The sequence below is a fragment of the Castor canadensis genome, chromosome X (assembly GCF_047511655.1).
Source record: "Castor canadensis chromosome X, mCasCan1.hap1v2, whole genome shotgun sequence".
NCBI lineage: Eukaryota > Metazoa > Chordata > Mammalia > Rodentia > Castoridae > Castor > Castor canadensis.
Window position 1 is genome coordinate 81633518 of NC_133405.1, and position 17942 is coordinate 81651459.

Here is a 17942-nt window from a genome sequence, read left to right on the forward strand (position 1 = left end):
TCACTGAGCTACATGGATCACAAGTTCCAGGCCAGCCTGGGCTACAGTTAGATGTCTAAAAAAAAAAATTATACTGAAGACAATAATAAAGTGGCTCACGTCTGTAATACTAGCTGTAATACTAGGCTGAGATTGGGAGGACTTCAGTTTGAGGCCAGCCTATGCAAATAGCTTGTGACACCCCCCCCCCCAATCTCCAAATAACCAGAAAAAAATGGACTAGAGGTGTGGCTCAAGCAGCAGAACACCTGCTTTGCAAGTGTAAAATCCCAAGTTCAAACTCCAGTTCCACCAGAAAAAAAAATAAAGAAAAAAATGAAATAAGTATAATGTATAACAATGAAGTTTCTGTATGACAGAAAATACTGTAAATAAAATTAAGACCTTTTGGAATAGAGCAAATGCTACTGGGTTAGTCCTCCCACTATAACCAGAAAGCTGGAGAAAAACTCAAATCCAGCAACCGTTTTTAGACACTGATCAACAACTGGTACAGAATTCTGTGATCTGAAAATTGAGCCCTAGAAATGTCCCTGGCTGTCTGTTGAACTTAAATCAAGTATAGACAGATACTGCAGGTAGTGGAGTCTGAAGAAGCTAAGCCAGCTGGAAATTGTAGGGCAGAACTGATGGGAAGGGCACTCCACAGAAAAATAACATGATCTACAGAAGCTCCTTGTAGTCCTTGGCTGAGTACTAAGCTGGAGGTATGTAGTAATGCACTCCACAAAGCCAGGCAAAGGGTCCTATTAAGGACATGACTCAGTGATAGTGTTTGCCTAGCATTACAAAAAAAGGGGGGGAGGGGAAGGTCCTATAAATTGAACAACTTTCCAAGTTCACTTAGGGAGTTCCTCAAAAGTAGGAGTAGGAGGAATTCAGAAGGACTGGGGGTATGGCTGAAGTGGTGTAAGCACTTGCCTAGCAAGTAAATGCAATCCCCAGTATGGCAAAATAAAACAAAAAACTCAGAATCTTTTTATATATATTTTTTAAATTTTATATTTTGACTGCAGGGTTCCACTGAGCATTTTCAACTTCAAATTCTCAGGTTTTATAGAACATGCCCTACCTATTCTAGACTCATCCTGAAAACAAACAACTTTTTTTAAGTGGGCAGTACGAGCTATTTTTTTTTCTTTTATGCTATGATCTTCAGCTCATGTTTTTTTCCTTTTTATTTATTTTTATATTTTTTTATTATTCATATGTGCATACAATGCTTGGGTCATTTCTCCTCCCTGCCCCCACCCCCTCCCTTACAACAAACAACTTCTTACTGGAGTTAATTTTTACCTGTTTAAAAAATCTTATTATGTATTTTTTAATATTTGGCCATACTGGGGTTTGAACTCAGGGCCTCACACTTGCTAGGCAGGTACTCTCCCACTTGAACCATGCCTCCAACCCCTGATTTTTACTTTTAAGAGTATGGAAAAACCTGCTGTGAAAGCTTTGAGGTCAAAGCGTTATGAGTATCATGAAAAGCTCAGCATCACCTATTACAGACTATGTAGCTCATTTCTAATTTAATCAAATAGTAAGTAGTTAAGGCCTTTAACAATTACTTCTTAGAGCATCTTTGTTAAGACTGCAGAAAATTTGGGTTTTGTTTTTCAAAAGGTTTTTATCTGTATGACTGTCACACGAAATGATGAGCCTCTTTTGGGGCTATGAATATAACTCTAGTAACTGTAAAGTTTTGAGTTTCCATTATTAGTATTCTTTTAAAATGCTATTGGAGGGAGGGGGAGGGGGAGGTGGCAAAAACAATGTATACACATGTAAGTAAATGTAAAAATGATAAAAAAAAAGAATAAGATAACATAAAATGCTATTGGAACATGAACAGAGATTCTCCTCTTGACCTATGTGGTAGGTGGAAGCCATAAGGGCTTGAATTTTATAGTGTACAATCCCACTGCCACCACATGGGTGCAACACTGACACATACTGCACAATTCCAGCTACAGTTTTGTAAGGAGCTGCTTACCTTTCAGTTCTGGCCTAATGTGTTAAACATTCTGGCTATACAGGATATAGTTCATGGGCTAAATACATAACTAACAGACAATGAAGTCACTGTAAGAAGCTATAGAAATATGCTTATATGAAACGTGGTATGTGAAGGATTTGAATAGAAAGTCAAAATAAAAGCTGGGTGTAGTGGTGCAACTTGTAGTCCCACATACTCAGGCTGAGGCAGAAGATCACAAAAACCCAGGAGTTGTAGATCAGCCTAGGCAACACAGTGAGACCCTCCCCCCCAACTAAAAAAAAATTTTTTTTAAATCCTTGCAATTTCTGGGGGGGTGGTACTTTGGCTAGAACTCCAGGCCTCCTGCTTGTTACACAGGCGCTCTACCACTTGAGCCACTCTACCACCCCTTTTTGTGTTGGCTATTTTCAAGATAGGGTCTCCCAAAATATTTTGCCTGGGCTGGCCTTGAACTGCTATCCTCCTGATTTCTGCCTCCCGAGTATAGCTAGGATAACAGGCTTGAACCACCACTAGCACCCAATTCCCTGAAAATCTTGATATCAAAAGGTTTGCACCTACAGTCCAGTCAAACATATTCTAGTCTATAATCCAGAATGCTATCATTACCTCCGAAAGTTTCAACGCTAATATTCTACTTTTTTACCACAGCCTTGTATCTGGGTCCAGTTATGAAGGTATCAATTCTATCTCCTTGTTATCTCTATAAATCTGTCCCCACTTTTCCATTCTTACTGGTATTTACCTTAGCTCAGGTCCTTAGAATTTTTAACTTGAGTGCTGTCCGTTTCTTTCTGGTCTCCATATCTCAATCACCTCCATTTCATTCATTCAATAGCTTCCAGAATGATCTTACCAAAACACTTGTTATGTCCCGCTCTCCTAATGATTTAGTGTGACATACTAGGCCTTTCATGATTAGGCTCTTACTTACCTTAAAAATTCCATTTTATTACCAAACTTAGGTCCCCACTCTGTACTCAAGCCAAATTTAACTATTTGCACTTCCTTATCAAGGTATTTTTGTGCACTTCTGCATGTGTTCTGTCTGGAAACTCTACTGTGCTTGACACAGTAGGTGCTCAGAAATTAGTTATTATAATTACCATCCTTCAAAAGTCAGCTCAAGTCATTTCCTCTTAGATTTCCTGCCTCTTAAATTAGGAGAAAACATATAAAAGATGAAATAAAGACAACCCTAATCCCTGATCTTAGAAATATGAGTATTATTTTGGTATGCTTCCTCCCAAACTTTCAATCTTTCTCTCATATATGTATGTACGTGTATGTACGTATACAAACATCTTTTTCGATTTTTGTGGAACTGGGGTTTGAGCTCAAGGCTTCATGCCTGAAAAGCAGACACTCTACTATTGAGCTGCTCCTCCAGTTCGTTTTGCTCTGATTATTTAGGAGACTGGGTCTCACAAACTATTCACCTAGGTTGACCTCAAACTTCGATCCGCCCTATCTTAGCCTTCCAAGTAGCTAGGATTACAGACATGAGCCACTGGTGCCTAGCATATACATCATTCTTTAAAAGCATGACTGAGAATGAAGTGAATACCTGTGTTCTGTTTTTCATACTTAGCAATGTGAGCACTTTTGGTTATTACTCTTTTAAGAAGAGCTTTTAACCTTTACATAATAGTTCATCATATAGATGGCACTGTAAATAGTCATTCCCCTCACACTAACCATTAGGTTATGAATTAGCATTTATAGCCCTCAAAAATTTTGTATGAAACCAGGCACTGGTGGCTCACGCCTGTAATCCTAGCTACTTGGGAAGCAGAGATGAGGAGGATCACAGTTCAAAGCCAACCCAGGGAAATAGTTCATGAGACCCTATCTTGAAAAAACCCTTCACAAAAAAGGGCTCGTGGAGTGGCTCATGGCGTAGGCCCTGAGTTCAAACCCCAGTACCACAAAAAAAAAAGATTGTACTAATTTATTTTCTTAGAGAATATGCATTTGGGACAATGTTGAATTCTCTGCCTTTTATTCATACACATTTACATCACTGTAAAGTCTATTGGCTTAACTATTTTTGTCAATTGTCAGTGCTACCACAGAGCTTTATGTAATTTCGTACTGCCAATAGCAATACATGAGATCACCAGCCTCACTACCATTGAGTAGTCCCATTAAAAACTGAGCTTATTCAGTAAGAAAACTGGTATCTCTTTTGTTTCAATTTGCATTTCTTTGATCAATAATGCAATGGATTATTTATTCATATTCATTAGCTATGTAATTTTTGATTTGTTTTGTCTCAGGCCTCTCTGGTTGAGAAAGGTTCCAGGCTGACCTGGAACTCCCTAGGTATCACAGGTTGGCCTCAAACTCACAATCTTCCTCAGCTCCTCAGCTTTCCAAGTACTGGCATTACAGCTGTGTAGAACAATGCCTGGTGTGCTTATTCTTTCACTAGCATCTTCTGGATTTTTCCTATCACTTCACATAAGTGCCTCCTTAGTGGGTCCCACTTAGGGTCTTAAGTCAACATTCACCAGGCCAAGTAGCCTTTCTCAACCAGTCTTTTTCCAAGATATCCTTGAGTCCACCAACATTTCTACTGCCAGAATTAAGGATGATTAGCTTTTATTATGTTCAAGAAACATTTAAGAGAGATAACTGAAGAGGCATTTCTACTCTGTAGTTTCTGAAGAGTAATAAAAAATAAAAGCAAGAGACCATGTGCATTCTTTCAACCCAATCCAGTCTTATCTTCTATCATTTCCCTCAGATGAAATATATATGTTCTTGCAATTCCTTTACATGCTCTAGTCAATAGTTCCTGAATATGCCATCTTCTTTCATTCTTCCATGATATTGATCACTCTGCTCTCTGCCCAGAATGTGCTATTTCCTCATTTCTTTCTTGTTGTTCCTTCTTTCACCTACTCCCTCCAATTCTGTCTCTTCTATCTGGCAAACTTAAAGCCACATTACTTGGGCTGCTAAATGTTACAGGAGAAAGTCAATTAAACATGTGGACTGTTAGTCAAAACCTTGGTATGCTAGGAAATTCTCTCAAATGCCCTTAGCTGCCACTTCTTTTGCTTATGAATCATATGATATTGCCAGTTGCTTAATTCTTTCAATATGTTCCCACTTAGGATAAAGTAAAACTCTTAAGTATACCATTCTGAATACCTAACTGGTTAGTCACTTACCAACATGACACTTTCATGCAACCAAAAAACTTAAACCTAACAAGCAATTTCATGCCTCTGTGTCTTTACATATTGCTCTTTTACCTAAAATTTGTTTGAAATCTTCCATATTCTTTATATACCAAACATCACTGGTCCTTTAGAAGTCAGCTTAAGAAAATCCTCTTCCAAAAGTTTCCTCTAATCCCACTCTGATTTAGATATACTGTCCCATAGCACTCTGTGGAAGTTTCTAACATAACATTTAAGTACTATAACTTTTTTTTTGCATACTTGGGTTTGAACTCAAGAGTCTATACCTTGAGCCACTCCACCAGTCCTTTTCATGAATGGTTTTTTCTAGATAGGGTCTCACAAACTATTTGCTCAGGAAGCTGGCTTTGAACCTTGATCCTCCTGAGTAGCTAGGATTACAGGCGTGAGCCACCAGCACCCAGCACTAAATACTATATTTTTTCCTGTCTCTCTCATTGAATTATAGCCACTTTGGATCAAGGACTATATCTAATTTGATTTTATTTGTAGCATCTATCAGTGCTAGCGCATATTAAGATCACCAGTATTTGTTTAACACAACTCATTCAAAACTGAATTTTTATTAGTTTGCTTATGAAGGCTTCCCTAACCCTCAGATTAAGATGCTACTCTTGTCTAGTATACTTTTGGGTTGCTTTGTTTGGTTTTTTTTTTTTTGGAGGTACTGAACTTAGAACTCAGTGCCTTGTGTTTGCTAGGCAGGCACTCTACCACTTGAGTCATGTCCCCAATCCCTCTAGCACACTTTGTATATCCTTCCATTATAGTGCTTGTCAAGTAGCATTTTAACTGTCTACCAACTGAACTGTGAATTACTTGAGGACAATGACCATCTTTCTTATTAAAAGAGTTAAGTAGCTAGTAGACAGCCTAGCATATTCTATTCAATCAATTCATGTACTAAGCAAAATTCCACTCACCAAAGAAGTTTGTCATGGTCTACAGGAACACATTTTGCTAAGCTCCATCTAGTTCTGGGGCATAAGTTCTCATCTTTTGGAAACACAGTGATGTCTCAAAGCCCAAATTAATATCCATTTGATTTTTATTTACACCTCATTTTTCTCTGCTTTACAAGATTTCAAAAGAAGCAAAGATTACTTTTCATCATTTAAAGTTTAATGGTAGCCAGGCGCAGGTGGCTCACCCCTATAATCCTAGCTACTCAGGAGGCATAGATCAGGAGGATCGTGGTTCAAAGCCAGCCCGAGGCAAATAGTTCAAGAGACCCTATCTCGAAAAAAAAAAACCCCACCACAAAAGAAGGGCTGGTGGAGTGGCTCAAGTGGTAAGAGTGCCTACATAGAAAGTATGAGTTCCTGAGTTCAAACCCCAGTGCCACCAAAAAAAAAAAAAAATTAATGCTAAACTTTACAAAACACACACTAAATTATATGACTACTTTAATTTTTTTTGGAGGGACTGAGATTTGAACTCAGGGCTTCACACTTGCAAAGCAGGCGCTCTACTGCTTGAGCCACACCTCTACCTCCAGTTCAGTATATGCCTACTTTAAAAAAACAGTAAGACTTAGTCATTTGAGTCTGTTATCACTGCTCAAGGTAGCTTTATGTGCTTAAGTTTTAATAATGTTAACTAATGTTGGATGGATAGATTGATGAAAAGTCAAAAAAACAAATACCCACCATTGTACTTAACACTGTTGGCCAGAATAAGGTTTACATCATCTAGAAAGCTCTCTCGACTCTGGTATTTGTGCTTGGAGATATTCTACAATAAAAAGAACCAGGCGCTCAAATACACGTACAAAACTACGTTAATTACAAAAGGGAATTTCAGATCAATCACTCACCTTACGTATAGTCTCTAAATCCATTGGATTGATAATCACTTTGTAATAATCTGGAACAAACTTCTTATTAACTGGGTGATGAAATGGCCAAGACTAGTAGAAAGAAAGCATAGGAAATTAAATGGAAACCTCTCTTTATACCAGTGACTCCCAACCTATGTGGAGTCAAATACTGCTGACAAAAACTATGGACCCTTTTCCCAGAAAAAAAAAAACAAAAAAAAAACCCCACACACAAAATTGTATATATAGTTTAAGGTGTTCATAGATTCCTTTAAGGGTACAGCGTTAGAACCCTTGCTGTACATTCACAATTAAAATTCCTTACTCCAGGGCTTGATTTCTAGAAGTGAAAAAAACTCAAAAAACCAACTTCATTCCATAGTTCCATTCAGAAGTTCTGTAGCATTATACATATAGATCATATGACTACAACACCAAAAGAAAACTCAGTTTTGAATTTCTGAGGAAGATCATTAAAGCAAAATGGTCCATAGAGTTAACACAATAGATGACGGCCCTGCCACAATGAATTGAAAATGAGCTGGGGGCACAGCTCAAGTAGTAGAGCACTTGCCTAGGGTCTTGAGACCCTGGATTCAGCCCTCAGCACCACAGGAAGAAAATTCCGAACAGAAACAAAAGACAACAAACATTGGGCAATTACCAAAGTGTTGTTTATATATAAGTACCTCTAAATCAAAAGTCTCCCATTAGATGGCATCCTTTCTCTCCAGGGCTATTCAGAAGCATTCAAATACTGAATGTCAAGACAGGAAGCAAGAACCATCCAAATACTCCTGGCATCTTTGATTTCACTGACAATATATATATATACACATAGCAAAAAGGTTGATATTTGCTTAAAATTACATACCAGTTTCTATTGACATACACCACCACTCAGAATCTGTAACATGCATACACAAGCATACCCTATACTTCTTTCCTCTCCTCTGTACTGTCCTTACAATATTTAGCATGAAGACCACTTACATCTGGAACTGCCATCATTTTCTGAGTGACAATGTTGTCCAGAATGAAAGAAAATGCCACTTGGTCATCATCATCCAGCAAAGGGTTGATAGCTTTCTCTAAACGAGCCAATTTATCTTCTTTCTGAAATAAAACAAAGCATAGAAAAGTTTAGGGTAATTTAAAAGGCTGAAGGTAGTTGGGGGAACAGCTCAAGTGGTAGAGCACCAGCCTAGCAAGCAGGAAGCCCTGAGTTCAAACCCCAGTAACACCAAAATAAATAAATAAATACTAGGAAATAAAATTTAAAAAAAGAAAGGCTGGGAGTGTAGCTCAGCACAGCACTTGCTTAGCACGGGCTAAGCCGTGGATTTTATCCCAGTACTACAAAAAACATTAAGTAGTATAATTTAGCTGAGCGCCTGTGGATCATGCCTATAATCCTAGCTAATCAGTAGGCAGAGATCAGCAGGATCGCAGTTTGAAGCCGCCCGCCTGGGCAAACAGTTTGTGAGACCCTATCTTGTAAATACCCAAACAAAAAAGGGCTGATGGAGTGGCTCAAGTAGTGGAGCACCTGCTTAGCAAGCACAAGGCCCTGAGTTCAACCAACCAATACCGCCCCCCCCACAATATATAATTTAAGGTTCAGCTAGTTGACTATGATTTTTGCCCCAAAAAGCTTAATTCTGAATTATTTACTAATCAGTTCCAGGGAAAAGCCTAGATAAATGATATTCTAGAAAAATGGTGAAAAAGGGATTTGTCAACAAGTTCCTTAGCTGTTCTACAGTCTATTCTCTAGCACCAAAAATATACATCCTTAGACATTAATAGCTTAGTTCCCACAACAAAAACATCTTCAGCAAATGAGGCTTTAATTTCATGCGGCTTTTTCCTTCTTTTTTGGGGGTATGGAGGGTACTGAGGTTTGAATTCAGAGCTTCGTGCTTGCTACACAGGCTCTGTTTTTTTTTTTTTTTTTTTTTTTGGTGAAACTTACTAAAAACACGGAATGTTACTACTGATTAGTATTTCTTTTATAAGGGGACCTAACCCAATAGGTTTATTTCAGACTCTGTACTAAGAAAACCTTTGTGATCTCATTGGTCTGTATCCTCTCATCAACACTGTCTTGTCAGTCTTTTTAAATTTAGCTTTTCAGGGCTGGAGGTATAGCTGAAATGGTAGAGCTTGCCTAGAGGCCCTGAGTTCAAAATCCCAGTATCACTAAAAAAAATAATTTTTTAGAAATGGGTACAAAGTGGCATCTAATTGTAGTTTACAAATTTTCATTTCCCCAAGAATCAATCAGGTTGAGAATCTTTTCATGTTTGTTGGTAAGTTATTCTTTATATGAAATATTTACTCCAGTATCAACAACAACATCATGCTTATATTTTTATAAACTGGTAAGGTGTTACCATTGTTTTTGGTAAGAAGATAGATTTATAGAAGGGTTGGAGATTTAGCTCAGTAGAGTGCATGCCTAGAAGGGCAAGCTCTGGGTTGAGACCCTAGCACAGGAAAAAAAAAAAAAAGTAGGCCAGAAAATTGGATATGGATGAATTTTGTTTTATTTTATGGTTTTTTTTTTAATGGCAGTACTGGGGTTTTAATGCAGTGCTTTGTGCTTGCAAGGCAGGTGTTCTATTCCTTGAGCCACATCTCCAGCCCAAGTAGCTTATAAAAATAAGATATTAAAATTCCTCCCTACGAAAACACAGACTAGTCTCAGCTACAGGTGATTTCTTGTGAAGTCATTTTCCTTTGTCCTTTCTAAAAAGTCACATAGGTTCTGAATCTTAATCTTAACATTACATTTAATAGTCATGATGCCTAGAGCAAATCATTTTCCTCTATGAATTTAGTTTTCCCATCTATAAAAGGGACTGGCCTATAAAATTTCTAAGGTCCCTTCCAGCTCTCACATACCAAAGATCTGCCACTTCCACATATACTCTTCCTTCTGTTAAATTCCCTACTTCCTAAACTCTACTACCTCCACTTTTCTCTCATTCTTAATGTCTTACCTCTTTAAGTTTTTCGTCACAGAGATCCAGCATGGATTGAGAGATCTGGGTCAATGAGTGTTTTGGCCCTAGAGAGGAACAGTAAGAGATGGGACCATTAAAAATAGGAGGCAAAGAGCTGCCAACACCTCTCCATTCTTTTAACACATGTACTTAAGAACTTAGTAGTGTCAGGCACCAGCCTAACTGCTAGGTTAGGCAGGTAGACCACTCTTACCTCCATTTTTCAATACACGGTATGAACAAATGAACTAATTTTAACTCTTATTTAGTTTGCATCCATGCACATTAGTAATACTACTACTTTTAATACACTGAAAATCATTCTATGGATGGGAAATGACTAAGAATGGCTGAAGAGATCAATAGATAATTTGTAATTTTTCAATTTGGGAGACACAATTTGTATTTACAGTTTTTGTTTGCAGAGCTAGTAGTTTGTGATGTTTGCGTTTCTGGCTAATCTAAACCCTTTGTTAAAAAGAATCACCATCACAAATCAGACTACTAGATTAGTTTCCCTGAAATCCTTATCAAGAGATTTGGAAAATTCGTGATCCAGACCTATCTATCTCTTACACTCCCTGCTTATATCTTAGGGATAATTAACACATTTTCGAGCAGGTCATGGTTGGCACATATCTGTTCTCCCAGGTATTCAGGAGTACTGAAGTAAGAGGCCAGCCTAGGCTAAATTGTGAGACCCTAACTCAAAAAACACATTTTAATCAAGCCAGTAATTCCGACCACTTCCTTTCAATATCCTTTGCTAGATTATCTTCCTCCATATGTCCATTTCTGTTCATGTTCTCCAGAGCCTATGCTCAACTAATTATTTAATTCTGAATTTGTTTGGTTATTTATTCAGCAAACATTTAATGGCTGTGTAAGACATGTTCAATGATGAGAATGTAAGAATAAATAAGACAAGTTCCTACTGTAGAAAATTTTTAGATTTGCAGGATACAGTTTAAGCACTTTAAGTATCTATGGATGAAATGATACATCTGGAAACACATACTAAACAAGCTTGGCCATGCACCAACAAATTGTTGAACTAGGTAAAGAAGTACATGAGGTTTATTTCCTCTTCACTCTACTTATATGTCTAATAATTCCCATAATAAAGTTTTTTTAAAACAAACTATTAGTGTAAATATACTGGCGGCATATGGAATGTATTCTAAATTGTTTTATATCAAATCTGCTTCTTAAGTTGTAGAGCTAGGTGCTGGTGGCTCCCACCTGCGATCCTACCTACTTGGGAGGATGAGACCAAGAGGATCATGCTGTGACCAGGCAAATAGTTCGCCAAGACCCCCATCTCCAAAATAACCGGAGCTAAATGGACTGGAGGCATGGCTCAAGTGGTAGAGCATCTGCTTTGCAAGAGAGAGGCACTAAGTTCAAACCCTAGTCCCACCAAAAAATAAAAAAAAGGAGTAGAAAGCTTGCTCTAACTCACATTTAAGCAGACTCATTGAAGAAGGTAAGTCCAACAGGTAAACAAGGGAAGGAAAAGTGTGCAAAGACACAGAAACAAGCAAATTCATGGAAACATACTGAAGTACATTTCACACCAGAATCATAAATAGTTTGATACCACTGAAATACAGGTAGAGGGGTGTGTGTGTCTCAAAGTTAGGAAATGGAAAGACAGGAGGCATCACATTCCAAAGATATCATAGACAATAGAAAACAGCTAAATATTTTATACTGGAGAGTAACTTTCCTTGTCTTTTTTTTTTCCTTTCCACTTCTGGGAATTAAACCCAGGCCCTGATACTTGCTAGGCAAGTGTTCCACCACTGAGCCATATCCCCAGTTTGAGAGAGTAATTTTTCAAATTTGAGTTTGGGGGGTGGTAAGGGAAGACACCATGTAAAATGTTAAGAATTAAGACATCGAACAGAAGGAAAGTTTGAAAGCTGCTTTAAGAAGTCAAAAAAGAGATGACGTGGGTTTCAACTAACACAGTAGCAATGGAAATGGAAACGAAGACACAATTTTGTTATCTATGATACTAAGAAGAAGAGATGATGGAATCAATTAGGACTAAGATTTCTAGGATGCACAACTAAATAGACAAAAGTATTAATCTAAATAGACAATCAGACAATGAGAAATGGATACATCTGGCAAACAACTAGAAGCAAGAGTATAAGAGGCCAGGGTACAGTTATATCAATAGATGTACACTGGGTGAAATTTTTTTTGTTTGTTGGTGGCACTGGGGTTTAAACCTCATGCTTGCTAGGCAGGTGCTCTACCTCTGGAGCAACTGTGCCAAACCCCAACTAATGAGAAAAACACAGGAGGACATGATTACGCAAAGTACTCCTGGAAAAGGGCAACAGTGTTAAAGCACTAAAATTCAAGAAAGATATGTCTGGCTGGACACAGGGTTGGTGGTCCAAAAAAAGTGAATTTTGCTGCACATGCTTAAAAATGCAGAGAGTAATGCTGAACTTAAGGGTTTAGATGTAGATTCTCTGGTCATTGAACATATCCAGGTGAACAAAGCACCCAAAATGTGCCACTGAACTTAACAGATCTCATGGTCGGATTAAACTATACACGAGCTCTCCCTGCCACACTGAGATGATCCTCACTGAAAAGGAAAAAAATGTTTCTAAACCAGAGATTGCAAAGAAGAAATGAGATGAAAGAAATACCAGAAGAAATGAAAGAAACAAAACTTATGGTATGGGAATAAATTAAGCATAAAACAAATGCAAATACAAGTGAAAAAAAAAAGATTTTCTAACAAGATGCAAAGATTCTCAGTGCCATTAGGGACATACAAATCAAAATCCCAAGGAGTTACCTCTTCACATGTACTAGAAAAAAGAAGAATGGACAATAGGCTAGAAACAGTGGCTCCAGTCTAAAATCCTGGCTAACCAGGGGGCAAAGAGTGGAAGCCTCTTGGATTCAAAGCCAGCCCAGACAAAAAGTTTGCAACATCTCAGTCAATGGGAAGCACAAATAGGAGCACTGCAGTCCAGGCAGGACAGGGCAAAAAGCAAGACTCTATCTCAAAAATAACCAACACAAAAAAGGGCTGGCAGTGTGGCTCAAGTGGTACAGCACCTACCTACCTACCTAACCAAGCATGAGGTCCTGAGTTCAACCCCCAGAACAGAAAAAAAACCAAAAACAAATGGACAATAACAATGTAGTCAACAGATCCAGCAATTAGGAAAGCTACTGGTAGAGAAATTTAACAGAAGACAAGTGCCAGTGTTATAAGGCATGTATGTACAACCAAAAAAAAAAAGTATAGAGAAGAATGTATTAAACATTGTTTAAAAGCACAGACTGTGGAGTTAGTTATACCTAGATTAGTATTTCCACTCTGCCACATTTTAGCTGCATGGCCACCTTGAGTCAACTTATTTCAACACCACAGTCCCAAGCTGAGTGCAATGAATGGTGTGCATGAGTAGTTGCAGCTACTTGGGAGGCTGAGGCAGGAGGGTCACTTGAGTTCAGAAGTTTGCAACCAGCCTGAGGATCATAGCAAGAACCACCTTCTCAAGAACATACAGCTGGGCGCCAGTGGTTCACACCTGTAATCCTAGCTATTCAGGAGGCAGAGCAGGAAGTTCGAGGTTCTAAGCAGCCCCAGGCAAACAGTTCTTAAGACCCTATTTCGAAACTACCCAACACAAAAAAGGGCTGGCAGAATGGCGCAAGTGGTTAATAGTGCCTGTCTAGCAAGCATGAGGCCCTGAGTTCAAACCCCAGGAGGGCCACCAAAAAAAAACATAATGGAAAATGATCATGATAACAGTGTCCATTTCAAAGATTTCTTATGAGAAAATAAAGAGAATAAGTCAGGTATGACTCCTGGGAGGCTGAGGTAGAAGAATCCCAAGTTCAAGGCCAACTTGGGCTACATAACAAGATCAGGACCAGCCTACCCTTTGTAGGCAAGACCCTATAGTAAGGAAGGAAGGGAGAGAGGGAGGGGGAGGGAGCGATGGGAAAAGGAAGGAACAAAATAATGCAAGTAAGGAAATCTGATGCCACTGATGGTACTACTGCCATTATTATTTATTAGCATTTGGTGATGAGGATAACAAAATAGTGAAGTAGAGACGGGGGGAACATAAGACTATAAGAAATTTTTAAATTACTAATTGTTTATTAAAATATCCACTTCAATGACCTATAGGGACCTCAAGTTTGGTATCTGCAAAGTCTAATCTTACCTCCCCAACTCCCTTACAACCTAATTTTTGCTTAAGTAATTATCCTTGCAACCTGAATGACAACTGAGTCTAACATAAATTTGTTCTTCCCTTCTGTATGTCTGGCACTCTCATCAGCCCTGGGAATATAAACGTAAATAACAAATCTCTCTAGGAGATCACCAAGTGGCCACATATACAATATATAATTAAGGCATAGCAAAAGCTTTAAAGCTGATTTAATTGTGCTATGTAGCCCATAGTATTAAAAAAAATGAATACTTTAGTCTATATATGATTAAGTCTTTATGAAGAGACGACATGACTTGGTCTAGAAATATGAATGGAAACAACACTGAAGGGAAGAAAAGAATCCAGAGCCAGTGGCTCAAGCCTGTAATCCTAGCTATTTTGGGAGATTGAGATGGAGAAGACTGTGGTTTGAGGCCAGCCAGGGCAACAATTCACAAGACTCCATCTCTTAAATAACCAGAGCAAATTGGACTAGACGTGTGGCTCAAGCAATAGAGTACCTGTTTTGCAAGCATGAAGCCCTGAGTTCAAATCCCAGTCCTACCAACAAAAAAAAAGCATTTCTGAGAGAAAAGACTGAGTCAAGTCATGAAGAAACAGCATAGGATAGTTAATGAAATGTAACAATGAGTGTGGCAGGAGTTGATAGTGGGTATGCTAACCAGTTACTGGAGATAAGATTAGATAAATACGTTGGGCAGGCTTGTGAAAGACTTAAAATCTAGATACAACTATTGTTCCATGTTTACAGATGAAAAAAACTGAAGAATCTATGAGAAGTTAAATAACTTATCTGCACTAACTCAATTACTAATGTTTGTACTTGTTATTATCTTTATACTTAACATGAATTGATGCTCAACAATTTCATCATCTTTGCCTTACCAGCTTTTGAGCAAAGTGGATCTATAACAAATTTACAGATGCAGCCAAAGATTCACAACAAATATGGTCACAGGCACATATTCTGCACAGGTTCCAACCCCACTGAATGTCTATTCTACTTACTTCTTCCTCCCTATACAATTGTTCTATTCCAATGCATAGACTCCAAATTCTCCAAAATATAAGAATTAAATAGTGATAATAAAAAAGCAGCAATACTTACTAAATGGCAGGAAATATATGCTACCTCACGTTTTTCCATACCCACAAATGCACTACTATGTTGTAGTCCTCTCAGTCATCCCAATCTGGTCTGAATTAAGGACCAGTAAGTGGTAAGAATCTGAAAGGTGACCTTTGCAGTCAAGGAACAAGTGACTGTTACCATTGTAGGTTGCACTATTTTTCACAATTAGCTCCAAATGCTCCCTGAACTCTTCCCGAGACGGATAGAGGCGCTTGCGCACATTCTCACGGAGTGTTTGTAGATCCATTGGTCGAGTGATGATTTTGTAGTAGTCCTTTACAACCTTTGCATTGACTGGAGTGTGGAAAGGGTATGTCTGTGGAAACAAAAGTAAGTACTATTTGTGAGCAAAGAATACGTGCCAGAGTCAATTCCTGAAGATTCTCACATCTTACCTATCTGACCATCAACTCTCAAAGGAATCTTTTTAGATGGATGACATCTGACTGACCTGTAATCCTAGCTGCTTTGAAGGCTGAGACTGGGAGGATCATGGTTCGAGGCCAGCCTAGGCAAACGGTTTGTGAGACACCCCCCCATCTCCAAAATAACTAGAGCAAAATATATCAGAAGCATTGCTCAAGTGGTAGAGCATCCATTTTGCAAGCACAAAGCTCTGAGTTCAAACCCCAGTCCCCCCCAAAAAAAGAAAAACAATGAAGAAAGTTCTCATTTTTACTCTAGAGATGACCTTTCAGTCTATTGAAAAGTGTATTCCTTTCCTAATAAACTTTACTACCCCTTTCAAAAAAAAACTACAACCCAAAGAATTAGGAGCTTCAGGTATCTACATACTACTGCCCTGTATCTGAAGTAATAGGTAAAATAAAGGGCCTTTGCCATCCCTATTGTAGGTCTCCAATGCAATGAACTCACATTCGGAAGATCTCTCATGTCATTGATAATAGACTCCAAGATAGACGACAGTGTCACCATAGGGTCTGTCCGGCGCCGGTGGATGGACTTATGAGGTCTCTAAAGAGAAAAAAGAAATCAGAATGTTTTAGACCAAAAGCCCCGCCCCCCATTTCTAAATAAAAAGGTATATTTTAGAAATCGTGTAATGAACAGTACGCATAATTCTTGGGAAATGGCCACAGGGAAAATCTAAGGCAGTTAGAGCTATGTCGGAGAAGGCTGGGGAAATCAATGAAAACCCATCTAATCAGAAAGAGGCAATGGAGATACTCACATTCAAATAGTCACAGTGAACAGTGGTTCCTACCCGCCGTTTCTTCTTGGGAGGAAGTTGCTGTTTAGGGAACTTGAGGACGAGAGATTTTCTGCGAACTTCATCTGCACTGCAATCAATAACACTGTCATAGTACACAGCACCTATTTCTAGTTTCCAGAAAAAATGGCAACAAAAAGAAAAGGTCCAAGGTACCTAAGTATGAGCCTGGGGAAGAAAAAGCTAAGCCAAAGGCCAGACATCCACCTTTTAAGGCTCAGATCAGGTAGGGCCTCAGAGGATCTCCAAATTAATAATGTTTTTTAAGAAAGCAACTCACAATTACAATTGCACCCCAGTTTCCTAGCTAATGGAATTTTAAGAATCCTTCCAGTTCTAAAATTCTACCTTAAAGGGCTAGGAAACTTAATTCTTCAAATAGAAGTGAGGAAAAGTAAAAAAAAAAGAAGTATACGGGCGGGTGGATGAGGGAGAATGATGGAGAGGATAAACCTAATTAAGATATATTGTAAGAACATATATAGATACCACAATGTATCCTCCTATACAACTATGATGTGCTAATTATAAAATAAAACCACAATCATTAAAACCAAAAATAAAATACATGTATACTTCCTAGTTCTGCCCACTTTTAAAACGCCTAGAATCAATGACATCTCAGGGTAAGATCTTGGTTTCTAAATAGGAACCTGGGCTACTTGGTGAAATGGTCAGTTCTAGGTCTGAGACAAAGTTCAAGGAGAACCTGTAACATCTTGTGCCAGAGAGCAGTTACTTTTTCAAATATTTGTAAGGTCATTTCAAAAAACACAAGATCTGACTTAAAGGAGTAAAACTTGAGACACAATCTAATCATCTAAATTAACGATACTAATACATTACATTTACAAAGGAAAAAATTTCAGAATCCATAGTAATTTGTGAAAAGGGAGAGGAGGAAACTCTTTAACCAAAAACAATGCCAGTTGGGCTAGTGGAGTAGCTCAAGTGATAGAATGGCTGCCTAGCAAGTGTACAGCCCTAAGTTCAAACCCCAATAATATGAAAAAAGTAAAATAAAATTTTTAAAAATGCCAGCTACTGTAGAGGAATGTTAGAATTAGAAAAATCACCATTTTTCAATCCCCACCAAATATCTGAATCAGAAAATAATCATCAATGGGTGCTAAAACCAATGAGATTGTTAGGGAATGGAGTATTCACCATGTCACTTCAACAGGGAGAAATATACCTTTACTATAGTATCTGGGGATCACTACTTTGGCAAGGTGATAAAAATAGTGGGAAAACCTGACATATTCAATGTCTGGCCAAAAAAATTATTCTGAATCTCATCAATAGAAAACAATTA

The 17942-nt window shown here is 38.2% G+C and overlaps 1 protein-coding gene across 11 annotated transcripts in view; it reads right to left on the reverse strand.

Moving 5' to 3' along the window:
• The window catches only part of Taf1 (TATA-box binding protein associated factor 1), an 80413-nt gene that overhangs the window by 26812 nt on the left and 35659 nt on the right, over positions 1 to 17942 (reverse strand). For 10 of the 11 annotated variants that reach the window (XR_012444295.1, XM_074062941.1, XM_074062938.1 and 7 more), the window contains exons 26-32: positions 16589 to 16697; positions 16273 to 16371; positions 15535 to 15712; positions 10036 to 10103; positions 8024 to 8146; positions 7028 to 7120; positions 6861 to 6945 (exon numbers count right to left, since the gene is read on the reverse strand). Coding sequence is in view for 10 of the 11 variants with exons in the window: in XM_074062941.1 (XP_073919042.1) it covers positions 6861 to 6945; positions 7028 to 7120; positions 8024 to 8146; positions 10036 to 10103; positions 15535 to 15712; positions 16273 to 16371; positions 16589 to 16697 (755 nt within the window). In the remaining variant the exon portion in view is untranslated. Of the gene's footprint in view, positions 1 to 6860; positions 6946 to 7027; positions 7121 to 7719; positions 7846 to 8023; positions 8147 to 10035; positions 10104 to 15534; positions 15713 to 16272; positions 16372 to 16588; positions 16698 to 17942 lie in introns of those variants that run through there. The other variant, XM_074062942.1, reaches the window with a different exon arrangement.